At 45.3% G+C, this 25,357-nt stretch overlaps 1 protein-coding gene across 1 annotated transcript; it reads left to right on the top strand.

The window, feature by feature from the left end:
• Nucleotides 1–1,041: 1,041 nt before the first annotated feature.
• LOC139228705 (zinc finger protein 239-like) lies at nucleotides 1,042–8,294 on the top strand. The gene is made up of 2 exons (XM_070859978.1): nucleotides 1,042–1,134; nucleotides 7,567–8,294. The coding sequence occupies exons 1-2, from the start codon at nucleotides 1,042–1,044 to the stop codon at nucleotides 8,206–8,208; spliced, it is 735 nt and encodes a 244-aa protein (XP_070716079.1). The 3' UTR covers nucleotides 8,209–8,294.
• The last annotated feature ends 17,063 nt before the right edge of the window (nucleotides 8,295–25,357 follow it).

The following is a 25,357-nucleotide window of genomic DNA, read 5'->3' as shown; positions in this document are numbered from 1 at the left end:
AGAGCTGGGGTCCCAGCACTGAGCCCTGCGGCACTCCACTAGTCACTGCCTGCCATTCTGAAAAGGACCCGATTATCCCGACTCTCTGCTTCCTGTCTGCCAACCAGTTCTCTATCCATGTCAGTATATTACCCCCAATACCATGTGCTTTGATTTTGCACACCGATCTCTTGTGTGGGACTTTGTCAAAAACTTTTTGAAAGTCCAAATACACCACATCCACTGGTTCTCCCTTGTCCACCCTACTAGTTTCATCCTCAAAAAATTTCAGAAGATTTGTCAAGCATGATTTCCCTTTCATAAATCCATGCTGACTTGGACCGATTCTGTCACTGCTTTCCAATTGTGCTGCTATTTCATCCTTATTAATTGATTCCAACATTTTTCCCACTACTGATGTCAGGCTAACCGGTCTATAATTACCCGCTTTCTCCCTCCTTTTTTAAAAAGTGGTGTTACATTAGCTACCCTCCAGTCCATAAGAACTGATCCAGAGTCGATAGACTGTTGGAAAATGATCACCAATGCATCCACTATTTCTAGGGCCACTTCCTTAAGTACTCTGGGATGCAGACTATCAGGCCCTGGGGATTTATTGGCCTTCAATCTCATCAATTTCCCTAACACAATTTCCCTCCTAATAAGGATATCCTTCAGGTTGCGACAGACAGAAGTTGGGGAGCGGGATGGAGTCAGTGGCTGGGGAACGGAGTTTGTGGCAGGGACTGAAAACAATGGCTTTGGTCTTCCCAATATTCAATTGGAGAATATTTCTGCTCATCCAGAACTGGATGTCGGAAAAGCAGTCTGACAATTTAGAGATGGTGGAGTGGTCAAGAGAAGTGGTAATGAGGTAGAGCTGGGTGTCATCAGTGTACATGTGGAAACTGATGCTGTGTTTCCAGATGATATCGCCAAGGGGCAACATTGAGAAATAGGAGGGGGCCAAGGATAGATCCTTGGGCGACACTAGAGGTGATGGTGTGGGAGCAGGAAGAAAGCTGTTGCAGTGATTCTCTGGCTATGATTAGATAGATAAGAATGGTACCAGGCAAGTGCAATCCCACCCAGCTGGACGACATTGAGTTTGTTCAGCCCATTAAGTCTGCGTCTGCTCTTTCGAAGAGCAATCCAGTTAGTCCCACTCTTTCCCCAAATGCGGGCAATCTTTTCTCACTCAAGTGTTTATTCAATTCACTTTTGAAGGCTACTATTAAATCTGTAATCAACCACTGTCAGGCAGTGCATTTCAAATCCTAAACACCCATTGTGTGAAAATGTTTTTCCTCTAGTTACCTCTGATTTTTTTGCCAGATACCTTAAACTGTGCCCTCTCGTTATCGACCCTTCAGCCATTGGAAACAGTTTCTCCTTATTTACGCTATCTAAACCCTTCATGATTTTAAACACCTCTGTCAAATCTCCTCTTAGCCTTCTCTGCCCCAAGGAGAACAATCCCAGCTTCTCCAGTTTCTCCATACAACTGTAATCCCCCATGCCTCGGACCATTCTAGTAAATCTCTTCAGTACCCTCCAAAGCCTTTTCGTCCTTCCTAAAATGCTGTGCGCAGAATTGGACACACAACTCCAGCTGGGGTTGAACTAGTGTTTTATATCGGTTTAGCATAACTTCCTGGCTCTTGTACTATATGCCTCTATTAATAAAGCACAGGATCATTTATCCCTTGTTAACCTGTCCAGCGACCTTCAAAGATTTTTAAAAAATCTTTACATTTTTCAAAAAATGTAGGAGAAATGGTAACTGGTCAGGGAGCGTCTGTAAAGGAAGGATAAATGGTAACTGGGCACGAAGCCTCAATTTTAAAAATTCTCATCCTTGTTTTCAAATCCCTCCATGGTCTCCCCCTCCCTATCTCTGTAACCTCCTCCAATTCTACAACCCTCCGAGAGCTCTGTGCTCCCCCAATTCTGGCCTCTTGTGCATTCCCGATTTTAATCACACCACCATTGGCAGCAGTGCCTTCAGCTTCCTTCCCTAAACCTCTCCGCCCCTCTACCCCTCTCTCCTTTTAAGATGCTCCTTAAAACTTACCTCTTTAACCAAGTTTTTGGTCACATGTCCTAATATTTCTTTATGTGGCTCGTTGTCAAATTTTGTCTGATAACGCTCCTGTGAAGCACCAGAGGCCATTTTACTGCGTTAAAGATGCTATATAAATGCAAGTTGTTACTGTCTATAAAGGAAGGAGAAATGGTGATGGGTCAAGGATAGCACTTCATCAGAACTGGGGGATATGGCAGATGGACAGCTTATACAGAGCGATAGTGAGAGACAGACGAAAGAGAGAGAGAGAGAGAGAGAGAGACCATGTACACAAGAAATGAACTAAAAAGTTGGGTGGGGAACTGACAGAAGACAAAAGAACACAAGTTTGACACATTTTCTAGAGTTCTTTGAGGATGTAATGAGCAGGGTGGATAAGGGGGAACCAGTGGATGTGGTGTATTTGGATTTCCAGAAGGCATTCGATAAGGTACCATATAAGAGATTACTGCACAAGATAAAAGCTCACTGGATTGAGGGTAGTATATTAGCATAGATAGAGGATTGGCTAACTAATAGAAAACAGAGTAGGGATAAATGGGTCATTTTCTGGTTGGCAAACAGTAACGAATGGGGTGCCGCAGGGATCGGTGCTGGGTCCTCAACTATTTACAATCTACATTAATGACTTGGATGAAGGGACCGAGTGTAATGTAGCCAAGTTTGCTGATGATACAAAGATGGGTGGGAAAGCAAATTGTGAGGAGGACACAAAAAATCTGCAAAGGGCTATAGACAGGCTAAGTGAGTGGGCAAACATTTGGCAGATGGAGTATAATGTGGGAAAATGTGAAGTTATGCACTTTGGCAGAAATAATAGAAAAGCAAATTATAATTTAAATGGAGAAAAATTGCAAAGTGCTGCAGTACAGAGAGACCTGGGGATCCTTGTGCATGAAACACAAAAAGTTAGTATGCAGATACAGCAAGTAATCAGGAAGGCAAATGGAATGTTGGCCTTTATTACAAAGGGGGATAGAGTATAAAAGTAGAGATGTCCTGTATAGGATATTGGTGAGGCCACACCTGGAGTACTGCGTACAGTTTTGGTCTCCATATTTAAGGAAGGATATACTTGCATTGGAGGCTGTTCAGAGAAGGTTCACTAGGCTGAGTCCAGAGATGAGGGGGTTGACTTATGAAGATAGGTTGAGCAGATTGGGTCTATATTCATTGGAGTTTAGAAGAATGAGAGGTGATCTTATTGAAACATATAAGATAATGAGGGGACTTGACAAGGTGGATGCAGAGAGGATATTTCCACTCATAGAGGAAACTAAAACTAAGGGACATAGGGCCCAAGTTTCGGGTGGCGCCTAGAATGGCGCAGCCCGGACCTGGACACCCATTTTTCGTGCCACAAAGTGCGCCAAAAAAAACCTCACCTATTCTCCGGCTCCCTGCAAGTCCTCGGGAGCTGCGCGCAATGCAGCATGAGCCAGGTCCCTGCGCAGAAAACAGTGCCGGGACCTCTGCACATGCGCGCTGCAGTAGCTCCAGGCACCCAAAACTGTGGGAGAGGCCCGAAGCACGCAGCCCCTAGCCCTGGCAGAATGGCCTCACTGGGGCTGCGTGGATTAGGCTCACCTCCCACGCCCAGCTCCCTCCCGACCGGATCCGACCCGACTTGACTCCCGCCCCTTCCCCTCCCCGGACCCGACCTCCCGCCCCCCACACCCCGGACCGGACCAGACCCCTGCCCCCCCGGACCCGACCCGACCTTTCCCCCCCCCCCCCCCCACCGACCCGGCATCCGCTCCCCCCGGCGACCCGACCTCCGCCCCTTCCCCCCCCCCCCCCCCCCACGACCTGACCTCAGCTCCCAACCCGACCTCCTCTACCCCCCCCCCCGGCGACCCAATCTTCGCGATTCCCTCACCCCGCGACCCGACGCCACCTACCTGTAAATCCAGCCCGAAGTCTTGGGCCAGGCCCGTTCAGCCTCCTTCTCCCTTCCTCCCTCCTCCCTCTTCTCCCTCCCCTCTCCTTCCCTCCCTCCCCCTCTCCTTCCCTCCCTCCATTCCGTCTCCTTCCCTCCCTCCATTCCCTCTCCCTTCCCTCCCTCCCCTCTCCCTCCCTCCCTCCTCCTCCCTCTCCTCCCTCCTCCCTCCCCTCTCCTTCCCTCCCTCCCCTCGCCTTCCCTCCCTCCCCTCACCTTCCTCCCTCCCCTCGCCTTCCCTCCCTCCCCTCGCCTTCCCTCCCTCCCCTCGCCTTCCCTCCCTCCTCCTCCTCCTTCCCTCCCTCGTCCTCTCTCCCTCCCCCCCCTCCTCCTCCTTCTCTCCCCCCCCTCCTCCTCCTTCTCTTCCCCCCTCCTCCTCCTTCTCTTCCCCCCCTCCCTCCTCCTTCTCTTCCCCCCTCCTCCTCCTTCTCTCCCCCCCTCCTCCTCCTCCTCTCCCCCCCTCCTCCTCCTCTCCCCCCTCCTCCTCCTTCTCTCCCCCCTCCTCCTACTCCTTCTCTCCCCCCTCCTCCTCCTCTTCCTCTCCCCCCCTCCTCCTCCTCCTTCTCTCCCCTCCTCCTCCTCCTTCTCTCCCCCCCTCCTCCTCCTTCTCTCCCCTCCTCCTCCTCCTCCTCCTTCTCTCCCCCCTCCTCCTCCTCCTTCTCTCCCCTTCCCTCCCTCCCCTCGCCTTCCCTCCCTCCCTCCCCTCACCTTCCCTCCCTCCCCTCGCCTTCCTCCCTCCCTCCTCCTCCTTCTCTTCCCCCCTCCTCCTCCTTCTCTCCCCCCTCCTCCTCCTCCTCTCCCCCCTCCTCCTCCTCTCCCCTCCTCCTCCTCCTTCTCTCCCCCCCTCCTCTCCCCCCCTCCTCCTCCTCTCCCCTCCTCCTCCTCTCCCCTCCTCCTCCTCCTTCTCTCCCCCCCTCCTCCTCCTCCTTCTCTCCCCCCCTCCTCCTCCTCCTTCTCTCCCCCCCTCCTCCTCCTCCTTCTCTCCCCCTCCTCCTCCTCCTTCTCTCCCCCCCTCCTCCTCCTCCTTCTCTCCCCCCCTCCTCCTCCTCCTTCTCTCCCCCTCCTCCTCCTCCTTCTCTCCCCCCCTCCTCCTCCTCCTCTCCCCCCCTCCTCCTCCTCCTTCTCTCCCCCCCTTCTCCTCCTCCTCCTTCTCTCCCCCCCTCCTCCTCCTCCTTCTCTCCCCCTCCTCCTCCTCCTTCTCTCCCCCCCTCCTCCTCCTCCTCTCCCCCCCTCCTCCTCCTCCTTCTCTCCCCCCCTTCTCCTCCTCCTCCTTCTCTCCCCCCCTCCTCCTCCTCCTTCTCTCCCCTTCCCTCCCTCCCCTCGCCTTCCCTCCCTCCCCTCGCCTTCCCTCCCTCCTCCTCCTCCTTCCCTCCCTCCTCCTCCTCCTTTTCTCCCCCCCTCCTCCTCCTCCTTCTCTCCCCTCCTCCTCCTCTTTCTCTCCCCCCCTCTTCCTCCTCCTTCTCTCCCCTCCCCTCCTCCTCCTCATTCTCTCCCCTCCCCTCCTCCTCCTCCTTCTCTCCCCTCCTCCTCCTCCTCCTCCTTCTCTCCCCCCCCCCTCCCCCTCCCACTCCCCCTTCCCCCCCTCCCCTCGCTGTCAGGAACACAGACACTGACAGACAGACAGTGAGAGAGAGACACAAACAGACATAGAGACACTGACAGAGACACACTGGGGGGGCCATCCCAGCACGCTGTTGGAGGACTCCCGGTGCTGCAGTCAGTAAGTAGAAAATGTTTGATTTATTGATTTTTAAATTTTTTTTTATTTTTTATTAATTTTTTTTTAATTGATTTTTTGGTTGATGTATTGATGTATTTATCATTTATTATTGATGATGGCTCTTTATTTGTAAAACTGAAGTGTTTAATGTTTGTAAACTTCCCTTTAAACCCCCCCCCCCCCCCATTCCCTACGCCTGATTTATAACCTACGCCTGATTTTCTAAGTGTAGACAAGGTTTTTCTGAGCATGCAAAAATCTACACTTACTCCATTCTAAGTTAGTTTGGAGTAAGTTTTCACTGCCTAAACTTTCAAAACGGGCGTAAGTGGCCGGACACACCCCCTTTTGGAAAAAAAAAATCTGTTCCAAACTGAAACTGTTCTAACTGACTAGAACTGGAGCAAACTAAATGCCGAGAATTGCAATTTCTAAGATATTCCATTCTAAACCAGTTGCTCCAAAAAAACAGGAGCAACTCAGGCCGAAACTTGGCCCCATAGTCTTAGAATAAGAAGCCGCCCATTTAAAACTGAGATGAGGAGAAATTTCTTCTCTGAGGGTTGTAAATCTAAGGAATTTTCTGCCCCAGAGAGCTGTGGAGGCTGGGTCATTGAATATATTTAAGGCGGAGATAGACAGATTTTTGAGCGATAAGGGAATAAAGGGCTTATGGGGAGCGGGCAGGGAAGTGGAGCTGAGTCCATGATCAGATCAGTCATGATCTTATTGAATGGTGGAGCAGTCTCGAGGGGCCAAATGGTCTACTCCTGCTCCTATTTCTTATGTTCTTATGAGGCACAATAGGAGAAAGTAGAGAAATAAAAGATATACAGAAAAGAAAAAGAAAGACTTGCATTTATATAGCACTTTTCACGACCTCCAGATGCCGCAAAGCCCTTTACAGCCAATGAAGTACTTCTTGAAGTGAAGTCACTATAGTAATGTAGAAAATGCGGCAGTCAATTTGCAATGTGATAATGACTAGATAATCTGTTTTACTGATGTTGATTAAAGGTTAATATTGACTACGACACCGGGGATAACTCCCCTGTTCTGCTTTGAAATAGTGTCATGGGATCTTTTACATTCACCTGCAAGAGCAGATGGGGCCTCAGTTTAACGTCTCTTCTGAAAGACGGCAACTCCGATAGTGCAGCACTCCCTCAGTACTGCACTGAAGTTTCAGCCTAGATTTTTGCGCTCAAGTCCCTGGAGTGGGACTTGAACCCACAACCTTGTGACTCAGAGGCGAGGGTGCTACCAACTGCTCAGTTGGAGATGTCAGAGGATGCATTTATCAATGCTTAGATGTTTTTTCTATTCCTCAAAATCAGTTACATTCTTGGAACATTAAGGTCAAGGTTCACAGATTAAGTTTATGTAATACTTAAAATCACACACTAGAAGGAAAGACTGTTCCATAGGAAATAGAATTGTCTGTCTGAATTTCTATCCTGTACTTAGAGTGATGATTATTTTTTGTAAACTCCTTTTACAGGGTATTAGAAGGGCAGGATTTACAGACTGGAAACTCAAACCGAACATCACATCAAGATCTGACAGTCACTCAATTCATCAGGACCTGAATATCATCGACCTTTGAATATGGAAGAAGAATTGTTTGTCTGTTCTGTCTGTGTGAAAGGATTTCAAACATCAGTGTGATTGTGAAAGTGTCGAGACACACACACCTGAGTGAGAGTGTTCCAGTGCACTGACTGTGGAAAGAGCTTTAACTAGTTACACAGCCTGAAAAAACATCGCACCATTCACAGCGGGAAGAAACAGTGCACATGTTCTGTGTGTGGACGAGGCTTCAGCTGATCATCCAACCTGGAGAGACACAAGGTCACCCGCACCACGGAGAAACTGTGGAAATGTGGGGACTGTGGGAAGGGATTCAGTTCCCCATCTCATCTGGAAACACATCGACGCAGTCACACCGGGGAGAGACCATTCACCTGCCACATGTGTGGGAAGGGATTCACTTTTCCATCCAACCTCACTGAACACCAGCGGGTTCACACTGGGGAGAGGCCGTTCACGTGCTCTGACTGTGGGAAGGGATTCACTCAATTAACCAACCTCCAGTCACACCAGCGAGTTCACACTGGGGAGAGGCCATTCACCTGCACCACGTGTGATAAGGGATTCACTTGTTCTTCCCACCTCACTGAACATAAGCGTGTTCACAATGGAGAGAGGCCGTTCGTCTGCTCTGTGTGTGGGAAAGGATTCATGAAATCATCTCACCATCTGAGACATCAGTCTGTTCATATGGCAGAGAGGCCGTTCACCTGCTCTGTGTGTGGGAAGGGATTCACGCGTTCACGGAGTGTCACTGAACACCAGCGCGCTCACACCAGGGAGAGGCCATTCACCTGCTCTGTGTGGGAAAGGATTCACTTTTTCATGCCACCTCACTGTGCACCAACTTGTTCAGTGATAAGAGACCATTTAAATGTTCTGACTGTGAGATGAGTTGTAAAACCAGAAGTGACCTGCTGAAACACCAACGCACTCAGTGGAGAGAGGCCATTCACCTGCTCTGTGTGTGGGAAGGGATTCATTCAGTCATCCAGCTTCCGGGAACACCACCGAGTTCACAGTGGAGAGAGGCCATTCACCTGCTCTGTGTGTGGGAAGGGATTCACTCAATCATCCAACCTGCTGAGACACCAGCGAGTTCACAAGTGACTGCAGGGGTTGGATTCTGCTTATCGCTACTGTTAATCACATCCAGAACTAAACCATGTTCATTCTGACAATTGGAGTTTGTTTCTGCTGATGTTACTAATCCATATAACTGGGCTGGAGATGAGTATTCTGGATAAATGTCAAATAAGTCGGTGTGTTGCGTCTTTGATTTCTCTTAGATAAGAGACTGGTGTCCTGTTATCAACTGTTCCATTTTGGGGCCTTTTCTACATAAGAACATAAGAGATAGGAGCAGGAGTAGGCCATTTGGCCCCTTGAGCCTGCTCCGCCATTCAATAAGATCATGGCTGATCTGATCATGGACTCAGCTCCACTTCCCTGCCTGCTCCCCATAACCCTTTACTCCTTTATCGCTCAAAAATCTGTCTATCTCCAACTTAAATATATTCAATGACCCAGCCTCCACAGCTCTCTGGGGCAAAGAATTCCACAGATTTACAACCTTCTGGGAGAAGGAATTTCTCCTCAGCTCAGTTTTAAATGGGCGGCTCTTTATCTAAGACTATGTCCCCTAGGTTTAGTTTCTCCTATGAGTGAACTCTTTTCTAAATCTAGACTATTTCAATTTTGATACCTTCAGTTACTCTCATGAAAAGTCCCAGCTCCCCATACCTTCCAGCGTGCCTCTCCTAGCCTTGGTATCCAGGGAAGGTATCGGTAACACACTCGGGATCACTAAACATTAAACCCAGTCTGTTAATCACTTTCAGCTACTGGACTTAGCGTGTGTCCCACAGCATCTCTCTCACCTTTGACGTGTGAATGGAGAATCAAGTCTGCAAGCCTTTAAATATAAATTTTAATCCACTCAGCAAATGCATTTAACATCGTGTCAAATAATGGGTAAAATGCCAGAGGGGAGATGAGAGATGTTTTTATTCGGCGAGTTGTCGTGACCTAGAATGCTCTGCCTGAAAGCAGTGGAAGCAGATTCAATAGTAACTTGCAAAAGTGAATTGGACAAATACTGAAAAGGGAAAATTTGCAGGGTTATGTGGTAAGGGTTGTGGACACATGGGACTTGCATGTTTAGTCTAATTGATGGGTCAATATAAGGATCAATAGTGGACAGAGAATCTGCTCATCTATTTCTTAATAAGATATTAAAGTTGCTGACACTAGACTCTATACCTGCTAATTAATAAGACAAGACATTAGCTAGAATCTTGCACCTCTAAGTCTGTCTGCTGCTCTACTCATTTTTAGCATTTAATGTGTATTTCCTCCCATTTCCATCCTCCCAAAATCTGCCACATCACATTTCTCTGCATTAAATGTCATCTTAACCCTATGTGCCCCTTTTACTAACCTGTGTATTCACACTGAAGTCACTTACAATCCTCTTCACAGTTGGCCATGGTCCCTGTTTTAGCATCATCTGGAGATTTTGATTTTGTGGCGCATAAACCCAAGCCCAGATCATTTCTCTATATTGAGAAGAGCAATGGTCCCGACACTGACCCTGGGCCACCACTGTTTACAACCCTCCAGTCTGAAGAACATCCATTAACCACTACTCTCTGTCTTCTGCCCTTTACCTAACTTCCTATCCACGCTGCCCTTTAATACCGTGAGCCTTAATTTGATCAACAAGCCTCCTGTCTGGCACCTTATCAAACACCTTTTTATAATCCATTTACACAGCATGCCCTGCATTCCCTTTCTCACTACACTGTTATTTCCTCAAATAATCCCTGCTGTCTGTTCTGAATGAATCTATTTCACTACCAAATGCTGCAATGTTTGCTCCACCCCACAGGGTTTCATCTGTTTAAAGCCACAACAGAAAGGTCTGTGGAAGACTGCAATAGCATCCTTGTAGAATTATTCAGTTGTGTTAAGTAAATAGCAGTGTCATCGTTTAATTTGCTTTGACTGATCACATCACTGTATAGTTATGTGACAAACAAAAATTATTAACAGCTCTCAATTTCAGAATTGTCAGATTCAAACTCAACTTTTTCCAAGTACAATCTGACATTTCAAAAATTGTAATGGATGTAGGCGAGATATTAGGTCAGTTGTCCAACACAATCCAAATACAGTGACACAGACAGATGGGCAAGGGTAGCTTCACAGTGAATCCTTTTAAGTCTCACTAAAAACTGGCAGACTTGCAATCCATTGGTCACTAATGGCCTTGTGGTCTTTGTAAATTAAGAAAGGAAGTGTATGGAAATGTATCAAAGAGCTTAATAACAGAGTGGGGCATCATCTCCCTTTGATTTCTATTTCTGACACCAGGCAACAGAAAAAGGTAATTACAACACGACGTAAACAGACTCTTCAGGTGTGAGGTATCACATTTCAGAACAACCCGTCTGCCAGCTCTTGCCTCAAACTTCTGTACAGTCAACCTTTCAGCAGTTGCAGCCCTGATTTAAGTAACTAATAGTTTAATATGCCTGGTACAGCATTTGTATTGCTGTTCAAAGTAGAAAAAAATCTATTTGAAAAATTGCAACGTGCTGCAGTACAGAGGGACCTGGGAGTCCTTGTGCATGAAACACAAAAAGTGAGTATGCAGACACAGCAAGTAATCAGGAAGACAAATGGAATGCTAGCCTTTATTGCAAGGGGGATAGAGTATAAAAGCAGAGAAGTGCTGCTACAACTGTATAGGGTATTGGTGAGGCCACACCCTGTGTACAGTTTTGGTCTCCTTATTTAAGGAGGGATATACTTGCATTGGAGGCTGTTCAGAGAAGGTTCACTAGGTTGATTCCGGAGATGAGGGGGTTGACTTATGAGGGTAGGTTGGGCCTCTACTCATTGGAGTTCAGAAGAATGAGAGGTGATCTTATCGAAACGTATAAGATAATGAGGGGGCTTGACAAGGTGGATGCATGAGGATAGTTCAACTCATAGGGGAAACTAAAACTAGGGGACATAGTCTCAGAATAATTGGCCACCCATTTAAAACTGAGATGAGGAGGAATTTCTTCTCTGAGAGTTGTAAATCTATTGAATTCTCTGCCCCAAAGAGCTGTAGAGGTTGGGTCATTGAATATATTTAAGGTGGAGATAGACAGATTTTTGAGCAATAAGGGAATAAAGGGTTATGAGGAGAGAGCAGGGAAGTGGAGCTGAGTCCATGATCAGATCAGCTATGATCTTATTAAATAACGGAGCAGGCTCAATGGACCAGGTGGCCTACTCCTGCTCATATTTCTTATGTTCTTATTTGTGACACACAATTAATAATTAAATCATAATGTGATTGTAAGAATTGATTGTCACCTCTTGATACCGTCCATGTTCACTGGTCGCCGAAGGCATCAAGTGTACTGGTGGACACCGCATGCTCCCTTTCCAGAGACACCTGGGCACGGACAAGAGAGGCAGGCACCCAGAGCGACCACTCCCTTGGGACTTGCATATCGTGGACCTCCAAATTGTTGTTTTAACCGGGCCAAATAGCAGGTCTAGCAGAAGATCCTCTGTCTTTACCCATCCACCTCCGCACCAGGCGGCCAAAGATTAGGAACACGTGGCTAAAATGTGACCACGAGATGAGGAACAGCCCCTTCAGGGCTGCAACCTCTCACACTGAATATATACGTGGCCCGTGAACTCCTCAAGGCCGCAAAAGACACATCTGGCCTTGGAGTCCGGAAAGGTGCTTAAAAACCGTTGCACATGACTGCTCCGTGCAACACTCTCTACCCCAGATTTCCAATAGTGGAGGGACGGATTCCCAAGTAGAGAGCCCTCCATTGGGGACCCCCGCCTCTGCGGACGGCAAGATTATCCGCCAGACGCTCAAGTTAGGGTAAGAAAGAAAATTAATCAGTAAATGATACAGAAACCCAGATCCTCAGCCATGGTGCGAAGTACGCTGGCCGCCACTTTTCTGTCAATAACTCGCATCTCAGGCCTCAAGTTCAGGCCTGTCATTCTGACAGAAACTTATGAGGCCTCAATTTTTTGTGTGACCTACTTGAGAGCTGTGAATTGCTTTAATAAACTGGCAATGAGATTTCTATTTTATAAGCTGGAAAGAGGTAAAAAAATGCCACCAGCAATGCCTCAAAGCATCCACTTCATGATCGCCCCAGCCACAGGTCTCAATATCCATCCCCTCCACCATTGGTGCACTGTGTCTGCAGTTTCTACAGTCTTACAAAATGACCAAGGTCAGGTCATGTGGAGTCAAAGATGAGGTAGCAGATGGAAGGGTGACAACAAACTTCCCTTAGCTCCCACCCTCTGATTTATGTTTTGTAGCCATCTTTCCATCCATTCTGCTGCCTGGCCCTTCACTCCACACAACCTGACCTTGGTCATCTTATAGATCTTAGACGGCGTTATGGATAGCAAGCAGGAAACAGAGAGTAGGCATTAAGAGTAGCTACTCAAACTGGCAAAAGGTGGGAAGTGGTGTTCCACAGGGATTGGTGCTGGGACCACTGCTGTTCAACATTTAAGTAAAAAATTTCCACTTGGGAATTGGAAGTACAATTTCAAAATTTGTAGATGAAACCAAATTGGGAGGTAGCGTTAACTCTGAGGAAGACTATGATAAAATACAAGATTTAATAAATTTGCAGAATGGACATGTAATTGGCAAATTAATTTCAATATGGATGAGTGTGAGGTGGTGAGTTTTGTTAGGAAGAATAAGGAGGCCACACACAATTTGGAAAATAAGAGTCTAAGAGGAGCAAAGGGATCTAGGGGTAAGGTACATAAATCACTAAAAGTAGATATGGCCATGAAAAAAGTAAACAAAACCTTGGGATTAATTTCTTAATGAGCCTTTTGTTCCGTGCCTCGGAGCTCTGAAACATGGAAGAGAGCGGCTGGGACACATTTCGTACATGCCTCAAGATTAACCTGCACGGTGAATTTGCTGTCAGTGCCATTTTCCATCTCAGTGTGGCCCTGAAGGACTGTGTCCAAGCTGAAGTTCTGTTCCCGCCGTATGATCCTCCCCCCAGATTGTCCTTTCTGAGCTCCAGCCAGGTGATGCTAAACACTCAGGTGGGAAAGATGAGAATCTACAGCAATGTGTTTAAAACAAAGCTGATTTATTTGACATATACAAGAATATAAGAATTAGGAGCAAGAGTCGGCCATTCGATCCCTTGAGCTTGCTCCGCCGTTCAATAACATCATGGCTGATCTTCTACTTCAATTCCACTTTCCTGCACTGTCCCCATATCCCTTGATTCCATTAATAAACAAAAATCTATTGATCTCTGTCTTGAATATACTCAAAGATTGAGCTTCCACAACCCTCTGGTAGAGAATTCCAAAGATCCACCACCCTCTGAGTGAAGACTTTTCTCCTCATCTCAGTCCTAAATGGCCGACCCCTTATTCTGAGACTGTGACCCTGGTTCTAGACTTCTCAGCCAGAGGAAACATCCTCCCTGCATTTACCCTGATAAGCCCTGTGAGAATTTTGTATGTTTCAATGAGATCACCTCTCATTCTTCTAAACTCTAGAGAAGATAGGCCTAGTCTACTCAACCTCTCTTCAAAGGACAATCCTCCCATCCCAGGAATCAGTCTGTTGAATACTTTGTTGCACTCTCTCAATGGCAAGTATATCCTTCCTTAGGTAAGGAGACCAAAACTGTACACAATACTCGATGTGGTCTCACCAGGGCCCTATATAACTACAGTAAGATGTCTTTACTCTTATACTCAAATCCTCTTGTAATAAAGACATACCAGTTGCTTTCTTAATTGCTTGCTGTGCCTGCATGTTAATGTTTAGGGATTTGTGTACAAGGATACCCAGGTCCCTCTGAACATCAACATTTCCCAATCTCTCACCATTTAAAAAATACTCTGTTTTTCTATTTTTATACCAAAATGGGTAACTTCACATTTCTCCACATTATATTCCATTTGCCATGTTCTTGCCCATTCACTTAGCCTGTCTATATCCCCTTGAAGTCTCTTTGCATCCTCCTCACAACTTACATTTCCATCTAGCTCTGCATCATCAGTAAACTTGGATATGTTACATCTAGTCCCCTCATCCAAATCATTGATATAGATTATGAATATATGGGGCCCAAGCACCGATCCTTGCAGCACCCCACTAGTTACAGCCTGCCAACACGAAAATGACCCGTTTGTTCCTACTCTCTAATTTCTGTCCGTTAACTAATCCTCAATCTATGTGGGTATATTACCCCCAATCCCATGAGCTAAATTTTGTTCAATAACCTCTTGTGTGGCATCTTATCAAATGCCTTCTGAAAATCCAAATTCACCACATCCACTGATCCCCCCCTTATCTATTCTGCTAGTTACCTCAGAAAACGAACAGATTTGTCAAACATAATTTCCCTTTCATACTTCCATGTTGACTTTGACCACATTGGGCCCGAAATTGGTCAGTACATAAAGTCTGACCATTTCTCGGTGGTGTTCCGGCAGTGCGTCGTTTCAAACCGCCGGCATATCACCGAGACCGAAGAGCGCAAGTTTGGTGGAATTTTTTTCGCCGGTATTTGAGCGGTATGTGAGCGGTGTGCAGTGGACAGTATGCATCATTGTAGTTGATCCAGATCGACTTTCTTGTCAATGGATGGTGCAACACTGCACTGCGCATGCACAATTTTCCTTTTTGCTTTTTTTTTTCCAGAGATGCTTTTTACCCTCAATTTCGGGGGTCAGGGGTCACTTGCACATGCACAGAGAGTTGAAGTTGAGGGAGAAAGAGTGAGAAGGAGCAGTAAGCTATTCGAGGATCAGTTGGTTTAATCACAGATTCCAGAGTTTAAAAATATTAAAAACAAATAATAATTATACAATGTCAACAATAATTGCTGGAATTCTTTGAGGATGTAATGAACAGGGTGGATAAAGGGGAACCAGTGGATGTGGTGTATTTGGATTTCCAGAAGGCATTTGACAATGAGCCACATAACAGGTTACTGCACAAGATAAAAGTTCACGGGGTTGGGGGTAATATAATAATGATTTTATTTATGCACACCCCATGTGCCATGTATCATGGAAATGTAGGTTCAGTGGCACACGGATTATGTTATTTATTCCAAGGTTACGGCGATGTATTTATGCTTTCAGGCAATGACAAGAGGATCAACGCAGTGTTTTGATGTGTGTGTGTGTGTGAACCTGTGTGTGTGCGATGTTAAATAGATTGAAGATTTTTACATTCCTTTACTTCACTTTCTGCAGAAGATATCTGCAATAGCAGCGGATCAGCAGCATACAGGGGGAGGACCCACAACGCAAGAAACATTGACGGAGATAGAGATCCGTGCCCTGTCGCTGGTCAGGGATAGCAACTGTGCCACCTCCGGCGTTGAAGCTGACCCACCCACACAGGATGGTCAGTTCAATACAATCCCTGGTCTGTGTTGGGGTCCTGTAATGTCATGTAATGTAACTGTAATGTTGGCCTCATGTAATGTAATGTAAGTTTATTGCACCGTAACGTTTGGCTAATGTGATGTACTGCAATGTTGGGGGCATGTACCGCTATGCATATGTATATATGTATTGTCTGTCTGTGATATGTAATGTAGTAATGCAGCTGTGGTGGACATTTAAGTAAGACTGCGCTATGTCACTGTACTCATGTAACCCTGACCCCTTGCTGCCAAGCACTTTAAAATGTTGTTTTGTACTTCCAGACTCAGATGATTCAGACCAGACCTCCGCAGAGAGACCAGACAACAGACCTCTGGCATCACCAGCCCTCTCCCGACTTCACCCCTGCCAGAGATGATGAAGAGAAAGAGGAAGAGCCATTGATCCTGGAGCCACTGGAGTTTAAAATTGTTGTATATTTTTTACATTTTTACCTAAACATATGAATTGAATTTACGCACTCTTGTAGAGAGTCAATCTTTTGGGGTAACAGTCATCAAGGTCCCAAAATGCAGCTCTCCACATTCAAGCAAAGCGTTCATTTATGAGCTGCTGAAGTAACAATTTTGCAGTGGCATACGCTCCGCGAGCCCTCCGCTGTGGTGTTGGGAGGGGTGGGATGGTGGTGCCATGGGTTCATCTGGAAGCTCCTCCTTCTCACGCTCATTTTCCTCTTCTTCCTCCTCTGTCTCCTGCACTCTCTCCTCAGGTGGTCCCGCAATCCCCTGTTGCAATTCCTGTCCCTGCATGATTGCTAAATTATGCAACATACAGCACATCACTGTGAACTGAGCAACCTGCTCAGGGTTTTATTGCAGCCTGCCTCCCGAGTGGTCCAAGCATCAAAAGCGCTGCTTCAGCACTCCAATTCTCTTTTCGATAATATTACATGTGGCTATATATCGTTGCTCGGCTTCTGTCCGCAAGGGGTCAAGAGCCAGGTGGCGAGGCCATACCCTTTGTCCCCCATCATCCAGCATTTACCTTGTGGCTCAGACTGCAACAGGTCAGATACAGTGCTCTCACACAAGATGTGCATCATGTATGCTCCCTGGAAAGTCTGCATTCACGGCTATTATGTGCTGTATATGGTCGCAGATAAGCTGCACGTTGAGGGAGTGGAATCGCTTACGGTTTCGGTACACCTCCGCCTCCTGTAATGGTGCTTCAAGGGCAATATGGGTACAGTCAACAGCACTCTGCACCTTGGGGAAGCCGGCAATGTGTGCAAATCCCAAACCCCTCTCACTCTGTGCCTCCCTGGTCATTGGGAAGTTTATAAATTCCATCCAGCGTGCATACAGTGCTTCGAATGCAGCGATGAGTAGCGTGCTGAGAAATACAGCATACGTCCCCAGCTGATGCCTGAAAAGAGCCACATGCATAAAAAGAAAGTGCCGCAGTCACCTTCATCTCGACAGAGAGTGCAGTAATGTTGGTGGTACTGGGCTGCAGCTCTGCCTTAATGAGCTGGTAAATCTCATTGATCACCTCTTTTTGGAAGCGCATCCTTCAAACGCACTGTTGATCAGTCAGGTTCAAATATGAGCGCTTCTCCATGAAAATCCTTTAGGGGTAAGGCCACCTCCTCCTCATCAGTCTGCAAACTCCTCCATTATCTTAATAACTGCTCAATAAATCTTCTCCCATCTGGATCCTGCATTAGACAAGCAGTCAACAATACAGGCTGAGATAGTACAGGCCCCATTCTTTTTAAATCTCCAGAATCTCCTCAAATATCGAGATAAACTCAATTGATATTTCAATAAAAAAATAATAACTGAAATGCCTTCTATCTTAATAATGTACTCAGTACTAATATAAATACCTTTCCCACTGTAAATCGCACTGTAAAGTCACTGTTCACCTCTGAAAACTGAGATGCTGCTTTTGCTGACTGTTTCCAATTTCAAAATGGCGGCTCTGAGCACTACCGGCCATTCCCGCCCACTTAAGAGCAAGTAAAACCATCTTCTCCAGGTCGGTATGCAGCTCCGGTGGTATGTCGGCGACATGAAATTTGAACATTTTGGGCGGTATGCGGGCAGTCCTGCACGGCGGATGGTGTGCATACCGCTCGACGGTATGTCAATGATGAATATTCCGCCGAACGGTATGTCGGCAGTATGTATGTGTTTTTTCACCAAACTTGAATTTTTGGACAATAAGCGGGTGGTAAGTCAATGAATTTCAGGTCCATTTATTTTTGTTGATTTTTTCATTTTTACATACCTATAGAAGCTTCTACGGTCTTTTTTATGTCTCTCGCTTGCTTACTTTCATATTCTATTTTCCCTTTCTTTATCAATTTTTTGGTGTTCCTTTGCTGAATTCTAAAATCCTCCTAATCCTCAGGCTTACTGCTCTTTTAGGCAACATTATAAGCATTTTCCTTTGATCTAATACTATCAGATGTTGCCACTGATACGGGAGACTAGAACTAGGGGGCATAATCTTAGAATAAGGGGCCGCCCATTTAAAACTGAAATGAGGAGAAATTTCTTCTCTCAGAGGGTTGTGGCTCTGTGGAATTCGCTGCCTCAGAGAGCTGTGGAAACTGAGACATTGAATAAATTTAAGACAGAGAGATAGTTTCTTGAACAATAGGGGAATAAGGGGTTATGGGGAGCGGGCAGGGAAGTGGACCTGAGTCCATGATCAGATCAGCCATGATTGTATTAAATGGCGGAGCAGGCTCGAAGGGCCGTATGCCCTTCTCCTGCTCCTATTTCTTATGTTCTTTACGTTTAAGTTATCTTGTTAGCCACGGTTGGACCATTTTTCCTGTGGGGTTTTTGTGCCTTAAAGGAATGTATGTTTCCTTTGTTTAGATTTAAGACCCCAGTTTCGAATTTAACTAAATTACTTTCAAACTTAATATGAAATTCTATCATATTATGATCATTCTTCCCTAAGGGCCCTTTAGTATAAGGTTATTAAGTAACCCTTTTTGTTGCACAATATTAGATCTAAAATAGTTGGTTCCTCAACATACTGATCTGGAAAACTACCTTGTGTACATTCCATGAATTCGTCCTTCACACTATTACTACAAATTTGGTTTGCCCAGTCTATATGCAGATTAAAGTCCCCCATGATTATTGCTTTACCTGTTTCATGCACCTCTAATTTCCTGATTTGTACTGAGCCCTACATTACCATGACTGTTTGGGGGCCTATAAATAACTCCCACCAATGTTTTCTGCCCCTTGCTGTTTCTTAGCTCCACCCAAACTGATTCTACTACTTGATTTTACTAGCTAAGATGCTTTCTTTCTACTGTCTTTATCCTATCCTTAATCAGGGCTACCCCTCCTCCTTTTCCATTTTGCCTATCTCTTCTAAAAGTTAAGTATCCTGGAATATTTAATTACTAACCATGGGTGACTTTTCAACCACGTCTCCATAATGGCTATTAGATCAAACCTATTTATAATCTGCGCTGTTAATTAATCTATTTTGTTGCGAATGCTTTGCGCATTAAATATAGTACCTTTAGCTTTGACTTTTTTCTATTTTTTCCTGATGTCATCTTCGTCAGTAATGCCCTATTACCTTTGTTACTCTCTCTGTCCCTTGTTGACCTACTCTGCTTATAGAAACATAGAAAATAGGTGCAGGAGTAGGCCATTCGGCCCTTCGAGCCTGCACTACCATTCAATAAGATCATGGCTTTCTCTCCATACCCCTTGATCTCTTTAGCCGTAAGGGCCATATCTAACTCTCTCTTGAATATATCCAATGAACTGACATCAAAAACTTTCTGCGGTAGGGAATTCCAAAGGTTAACAACTCTGAGTGAAGAAGTTTCTCCTCATCTCAGTCCTAAATGGCTTACCCCTAATCCTTAGACTATGTACCCTGGTTCTGGACTTCCCCAACATCGGGAACATGCTTCACTTGCCCCATTTCATTTCCCAGAACTAGATCCAGCACTCCTTCCTTCCTCGTTGGGTTAGAAACACACTGATCAAGAACATTCCCTTGCACACATTTCAGGAATTTCTCCCCCTCTGTGACCTTTTTAGTGTTCCTATCCCAGTCTATATTGGAATAACTGAAGACTCCCATTACTACCCTATGGTTGCTGCATCTTTCTGTAATTTGCTTGCAAATTTGTTCCTCTATCCCCTTCCCACTATTTGGTGGCCTATAGTATACATCCAGTAATGTAGTAGTCCCTCAATTGTCCCTTAAATCTAACCTGATATTATGACATTATGATCACTGTTCCCCAAATGCTCCCCCACTGAAGCATACTTCACTTGCCCCATTTCATTCCCCAGAACTAGATTTAGTCATCCCTCGCCAAGTGCTATAACACTTTATTTGATCAATATTGCCATGTCCTTTTTTCCTTAATACCTTGTAGCTCGGAATATCGAGTTCCCAATCCTCCCCTTGTTTGAGCCAGGTTTGCCACAATACCATAGTTCCGTGTGGCTACTTGTGTTTGCAGTTCATCAACGTTATTTACCACGCTCCGTGCATTTACTCACATGCACTCCAAAACCATCTTAGACTGCATCACCTTTGGCTCCAGTCTGATCCCTCTTATTTCATAGAAACATAGAAAATAGGTGCAGGAGTAGACCATTCGGCCCTTCGAGCCTGCACCACCATTCAATAAGATCATGGCTGATCATTCCTTCAGTACCCCTTTCCTGCTTTCTTTCCATACCCCTTGATCCCTTTAGCCATAAGGGCCATATCTAACGCCCTCTTGAATATATCCAATGAACTGGCATCAACAACTCTCTGCGGCAGGGAATTCCACAGGTTAACAACTCTCTGAGTGAAGAAGTTTCTCCTCATCTCAGTCCTAAAAGGTCTGCCCCTTATCCCAAGACTGTGTCCTATAGTTCTGGACTTTCCCAACATCGGGAATATTCTTCCTACATCTAACCTGTCAAATTCCATCAGAATTTTCTATGTTTCTATGAGATCCCCTCTCATCCTTCTAAACTCCAGTGAATAAAGGCCCAGTCGATCCAGTCTCTCCTCATATGTCAGTCCAGCCATCCCAGGAATCAGTCTGGTGAACCTTCACTGCACTCCCTCAATAGCAAGAATGTCCTTCCTCAGATTAGGAGACCAAAACTAAACACAATATTCCAGGTGAGGCCTCACTAAGGCCCTGTACAAATGCAATAAGATCTCCCTGCTCCTATACTCAAATCCCCTAGCTATGAAGGCCAACATACCATTTGCCTTCTTCACCGCCTGCTGTACCTGCATGACAACTTTCAATGACTAATGTACCATGACACCTAGGTCTCGTTGCACCTCCCCTTTTCCTAATCTGCCGCCATTCAGATAATATTCTGCCTTTGTGTTTTTGCCACCAAAGTGGATAACCTCACATTTATCTACATTATACTGCATCTGCCATGCATTTACCCACTCACCTAACCTGTCCAAGTCAACCTGCAACCTCTTAGCGTCCTCCTCACAGCTCACACCGCCACCCAGCTTCGTGTCATCTGCAAACTTGGAGATATTACACTCAATTCCTTCATCTAAATCATTAATATATATTGTAAAGAGCTGGGGTCCCAGCACTGAGCCCTGCAGCACCCCACTAGTCACTGTCTGCCATTCTGAAAAGGTCCTGTTTATCCCGACTCTCTGCTTCCTGTCTGCCAACCAGTTCTCTATCCACGTCAGTACATTACCTCCAATACCATGTGCTTTAATTTTGCACACCAATCTCTTGTGTGGGACCTTGTCAAAAGCCTTTTGAAAGTCCAAATACACCACATCCACTGGTTCTCCCTTGTCCACTCTACCAGTTACATCCTCAAAAAATTCTAGAAGATTTGTCAAGCATGATTTTCCTTTCATAAATTCATGCTGACTTGGACCAATCCGATCACTGCTTTCCAAATGCGCTGCTATTTCATCTTTAATAATTGATTCCAACATTTTCCCCACTACTGATGTCAGGCTAACCAGTCTATAATTATCGGTTTTCTCTCTCCCTCTTTTCTTAAAAAGTGATGTTACATTAGCTAACCTCCAGTACATAGGAACTGATCCAGAGTTGATAGACTGTTGGAAAATGATCACCAATGGATCCACTATTTCTAGGGCCACTTCCTTAAGTACTCTGGGATGCAGATTATCAGGCCCCGGGGATTTATCGGCCTTCAATTCCATCAAGTTCCCTAACACAATTTCCTGCCTAATAAGGATTTCCTTCAGTTCCTCCTTCCCACTAGACACCCGGTCCCCTAGTATTTCCGGAAGGTTATTTGTGTCTTCCTTCGTGAAGACAGAACCAAAGTATTTGTTCAACTGGTCCACCATTTCTTTGTTCCCCATTATAAATTCACCTGAATCTGACTGCAAGGGACCTACGTTTGTCTTCACTAATCTTTTTCTCCTCAAATATCTATAGAAGCTTTTGCAATCAGTTTTTATGTTCCCAGCAAACTCCCTCTCATACTCTATTTCCCCCTCCTAATTAAACCCTTTGTCCTTCTCTGCTGAATTAGAAAATTCTCCTAGTCCTCAGGTTTGCTGCTTTTTCTGGCCAATTTATATGCCTCTTCCTTGGATTTAACACTATCCTTAATTTCCCTTGTTCGCCACGGTTGAGCCACCTTCCCCATTTTATTTTTACTCCAGACAGGAATGTACAATTGTTGAAGTTCATCCATATGATCTTTAAATGTTTGCCATTGCCTATCCACCGTCAACCCTTTAAGTATCATTCACCAGTCTATTCTAGCCAATTCATGTCTCATACCATCGAAGTTACCTTTCCTTAAGTTCAGGACCCTAGTTTCTGAATTAACTATGTCACTCTCCATCTTAATAAAGAATTCTACCATATTATGGTCACTGTTCCCCAAGGGGCCTCGCACAACAAGATTGCTAATTAGTCCTTTTTACCCAAAACTCTGCTCTGCTCTAGAGTCCTGACAATTCTCTTGCAGCTTTTAAATTTACCCTTTCCTGAATCCTCCATCCCCCCCCCCCACCTCCTTCATTAGTTGCAGTAATATATCCAGAATATTAAACTCCAGCCTAGTTACAGGAGTTATTAACATCCCCAACTGTCAGAATGAACATGGTTCAGTCCTGGATGTGATTAACAGCAGAATCCAACCCTTGCAGTCACTTGTGAACTCACTGGTGTTTCAACAGGACAGATGGCTGCCTTAGTGAATCCCTTCCCACACACTGAGCAGATGAATGGCCTCTCCCTAGTGTGAACTCACTGATGTGTCAGCTAGTGTGGTAGTAGGCAAGAGGAGCGAGTGAATCACTTCCCACACAGTCCCCACATTTACATTGTTGATTCCCGCATGTCTGTGCATGTGTCATACGGACTACACAACTGGCTGAAGGTGCGTTTACTACAGAACTCATATACTGTTTCTCATCTTTATGGTTGGTAATTTTTCCTTCCCTATCTGATAATAGTCAGGGCCTCATGCAATGGGTGACTGTCAGATCTTGTCACAATGTTTGGTTTCAGCTTCCCATCTGAAAATTCACTCCTAAATACCCAAAGTCACTACTTTAAGTACAGGATAGAAATTCGGAACAATTCTAGTTTTGTGTATCTAGTATTAAATTGTAGTATCAAATGTTGTGTTTTATGCTCCAGTAATGCACCTTGGGAAGTTTTGCTACGGTATATGCGTTATATAAATTGAAGTTGTTTCTATAGATTATTCTGTCACCTTCTGTCTTTCCTAAACTCTAAATTCCTAATTCTACACACTATCCCTCCATCCTTACTCTCTAAAATCAACATTCATTACACCGTCTGTGATTTTGTTTCTCTCCTGAAGGTGCTGAATCTGGCTGTGTGCAATTCTACAAACATTAATTACATTCTAGTACCTCAAGAAGGTCCAGCAGGAATGCAGCACAGGTTCACCAGAATGTTACCAGGGTCCCAAGTGTTAAATTATGAGGAGAGATGACATAAACCAGGCTTGTATTCCCTGGAATATCGAAGAGTAAAAGGTGATTGCCTGAGGTTTTTGATTTTGAAAAGAATTGTTAGGGTAGATAGAGAGAAGCTTTTTCCCCTGTGGGAGAGTCTGGCACAACGGGAAGTAACTTTAAAATCAGAGTCAGGTCATTCGGGAGAGAAGTTGGGAAACACTTCTTCACATAAGGGGAGGTACAGGTGTAGAACTTTCTCCCACAAAAAGCAGTACATTCTAGCTCAATGAATAATTTTAAATCTGAGATCGGCAGATATTTTAGCCCAGGGTCTTAAGCGATATGGAGCGAAGGCGGGTGGATGGGGTTAAGATACAGATCAGCGGTGATCACATTGAATGGATTCCTCTTGTTCCTGCTTACAATGGTAATGCATAAACCGATGCAGTGAGTGTCAGCTGGGTTTCCACTGTGGTAGGCATCACAGCCGAGTCCAATCCTGCCCTCAATTGACATCCATACACTTCCCAGCTGAGGTTACTGATCAGCATCAAGAGCAGGGGCACTGGCGATTTTTACTCATAGTGAGCCCAGTGGTACGAGGCCAATTATAGTTCCTGAACAGCAGTGGGGGGAGATATTTAAAGGGACAGTAACTCCCCTTTCTCTGACTTTATATTTAAAGCGACAGTCTTGTTTACCTTGGGATGTCGGAGGACTTCACCAACAGAATTCCTGTTAACAGTCGCTCCATTCTGTACTCAGTGCAGGGACTGTAACCATGTCTATTTTAGTGACTTGAGACTTTCTAAAATGTCTCACAAGTTTTGAAGCTCCATTTGACCTAATTTTGAAAGCCTTCAGAATTTTGCATTGTGACTAACATTTCATTTAACATTCCTTAAAAATATACTGTTCTAACCCTCCACCCGCCTCCCAGCCAGATTTAAAACACTCTGAACTACTGATTAGGAACTAATAACTAAAACCATCTAGTTCCACCTCCGTAACATCGCCCGTTTCTGCCTCTGCTCATCTGCTGAAACCCTCATCCATGCCTTTGTTACCTCTAGACTTGAGTTTCCAACGCTCTCTTGTTTGGCTTCCCATATTCTACCCTACGCAAACTTGAGGGCATCCAAAACTCGGCTGCCCGTGTCCTAACTCGCACCAAGTCCTGTTCACCCATCACCCCTGTGCTAGCTATCCTATATTGGCTCCCGGTTAAGCAACGTCTCAATTTTTAAATTTTCAAATCCCTCCTTGGCCTCGCCCCTCCCTAGCTCTGTAATCTCCACCAGTCCCACAACCACACTCTTTCCTCTCCCAACCCACCGCCAAGATCTCTGCACCCCTCTAATACTGGCCTCTTGAGCATCCCCGATTTTAATCGCTCCACCCTTGGCGGCCGTGCCTTCAGCTGTCAAGGCCCTTAGCTCCGGAATTCCCTCCCTAAACATCTCCACACTTCTTTCTCTCTTCCCTCCTTTAAGATGTTACTTAAAACCTACCTCTTTGGCCAAGCTTTTGGTCACCTGCCCTAATATCTTAAATGGCTCGGTGTCAAATTTTGTTTTTGAACGCTCCTGTGAAGCGCCTTGGGACATTTTACTACATTAAAAGATGCTATATAATACAAGTTATCGTT

Source organism: Pristiophorus japonicus, chromosome 2 (genome assembly GCF_044704955.1).
Source record: "Pristiophorus japonicus isolate sPriJap1 chromosome 2, sPriJap1.hap1, whole genome shotgun sequence".
Lineage (NCBI taxonomy): Eukaryota > Metazoa > Chordata > Chondrichthyes > Pristiophoridae > Pristiophorus > Pristiophorus japonicus.
Note: the sequence above shows the minus strand (reverse complement) of the source record. Positions and strands in the feature narration are given on the sequence as shown.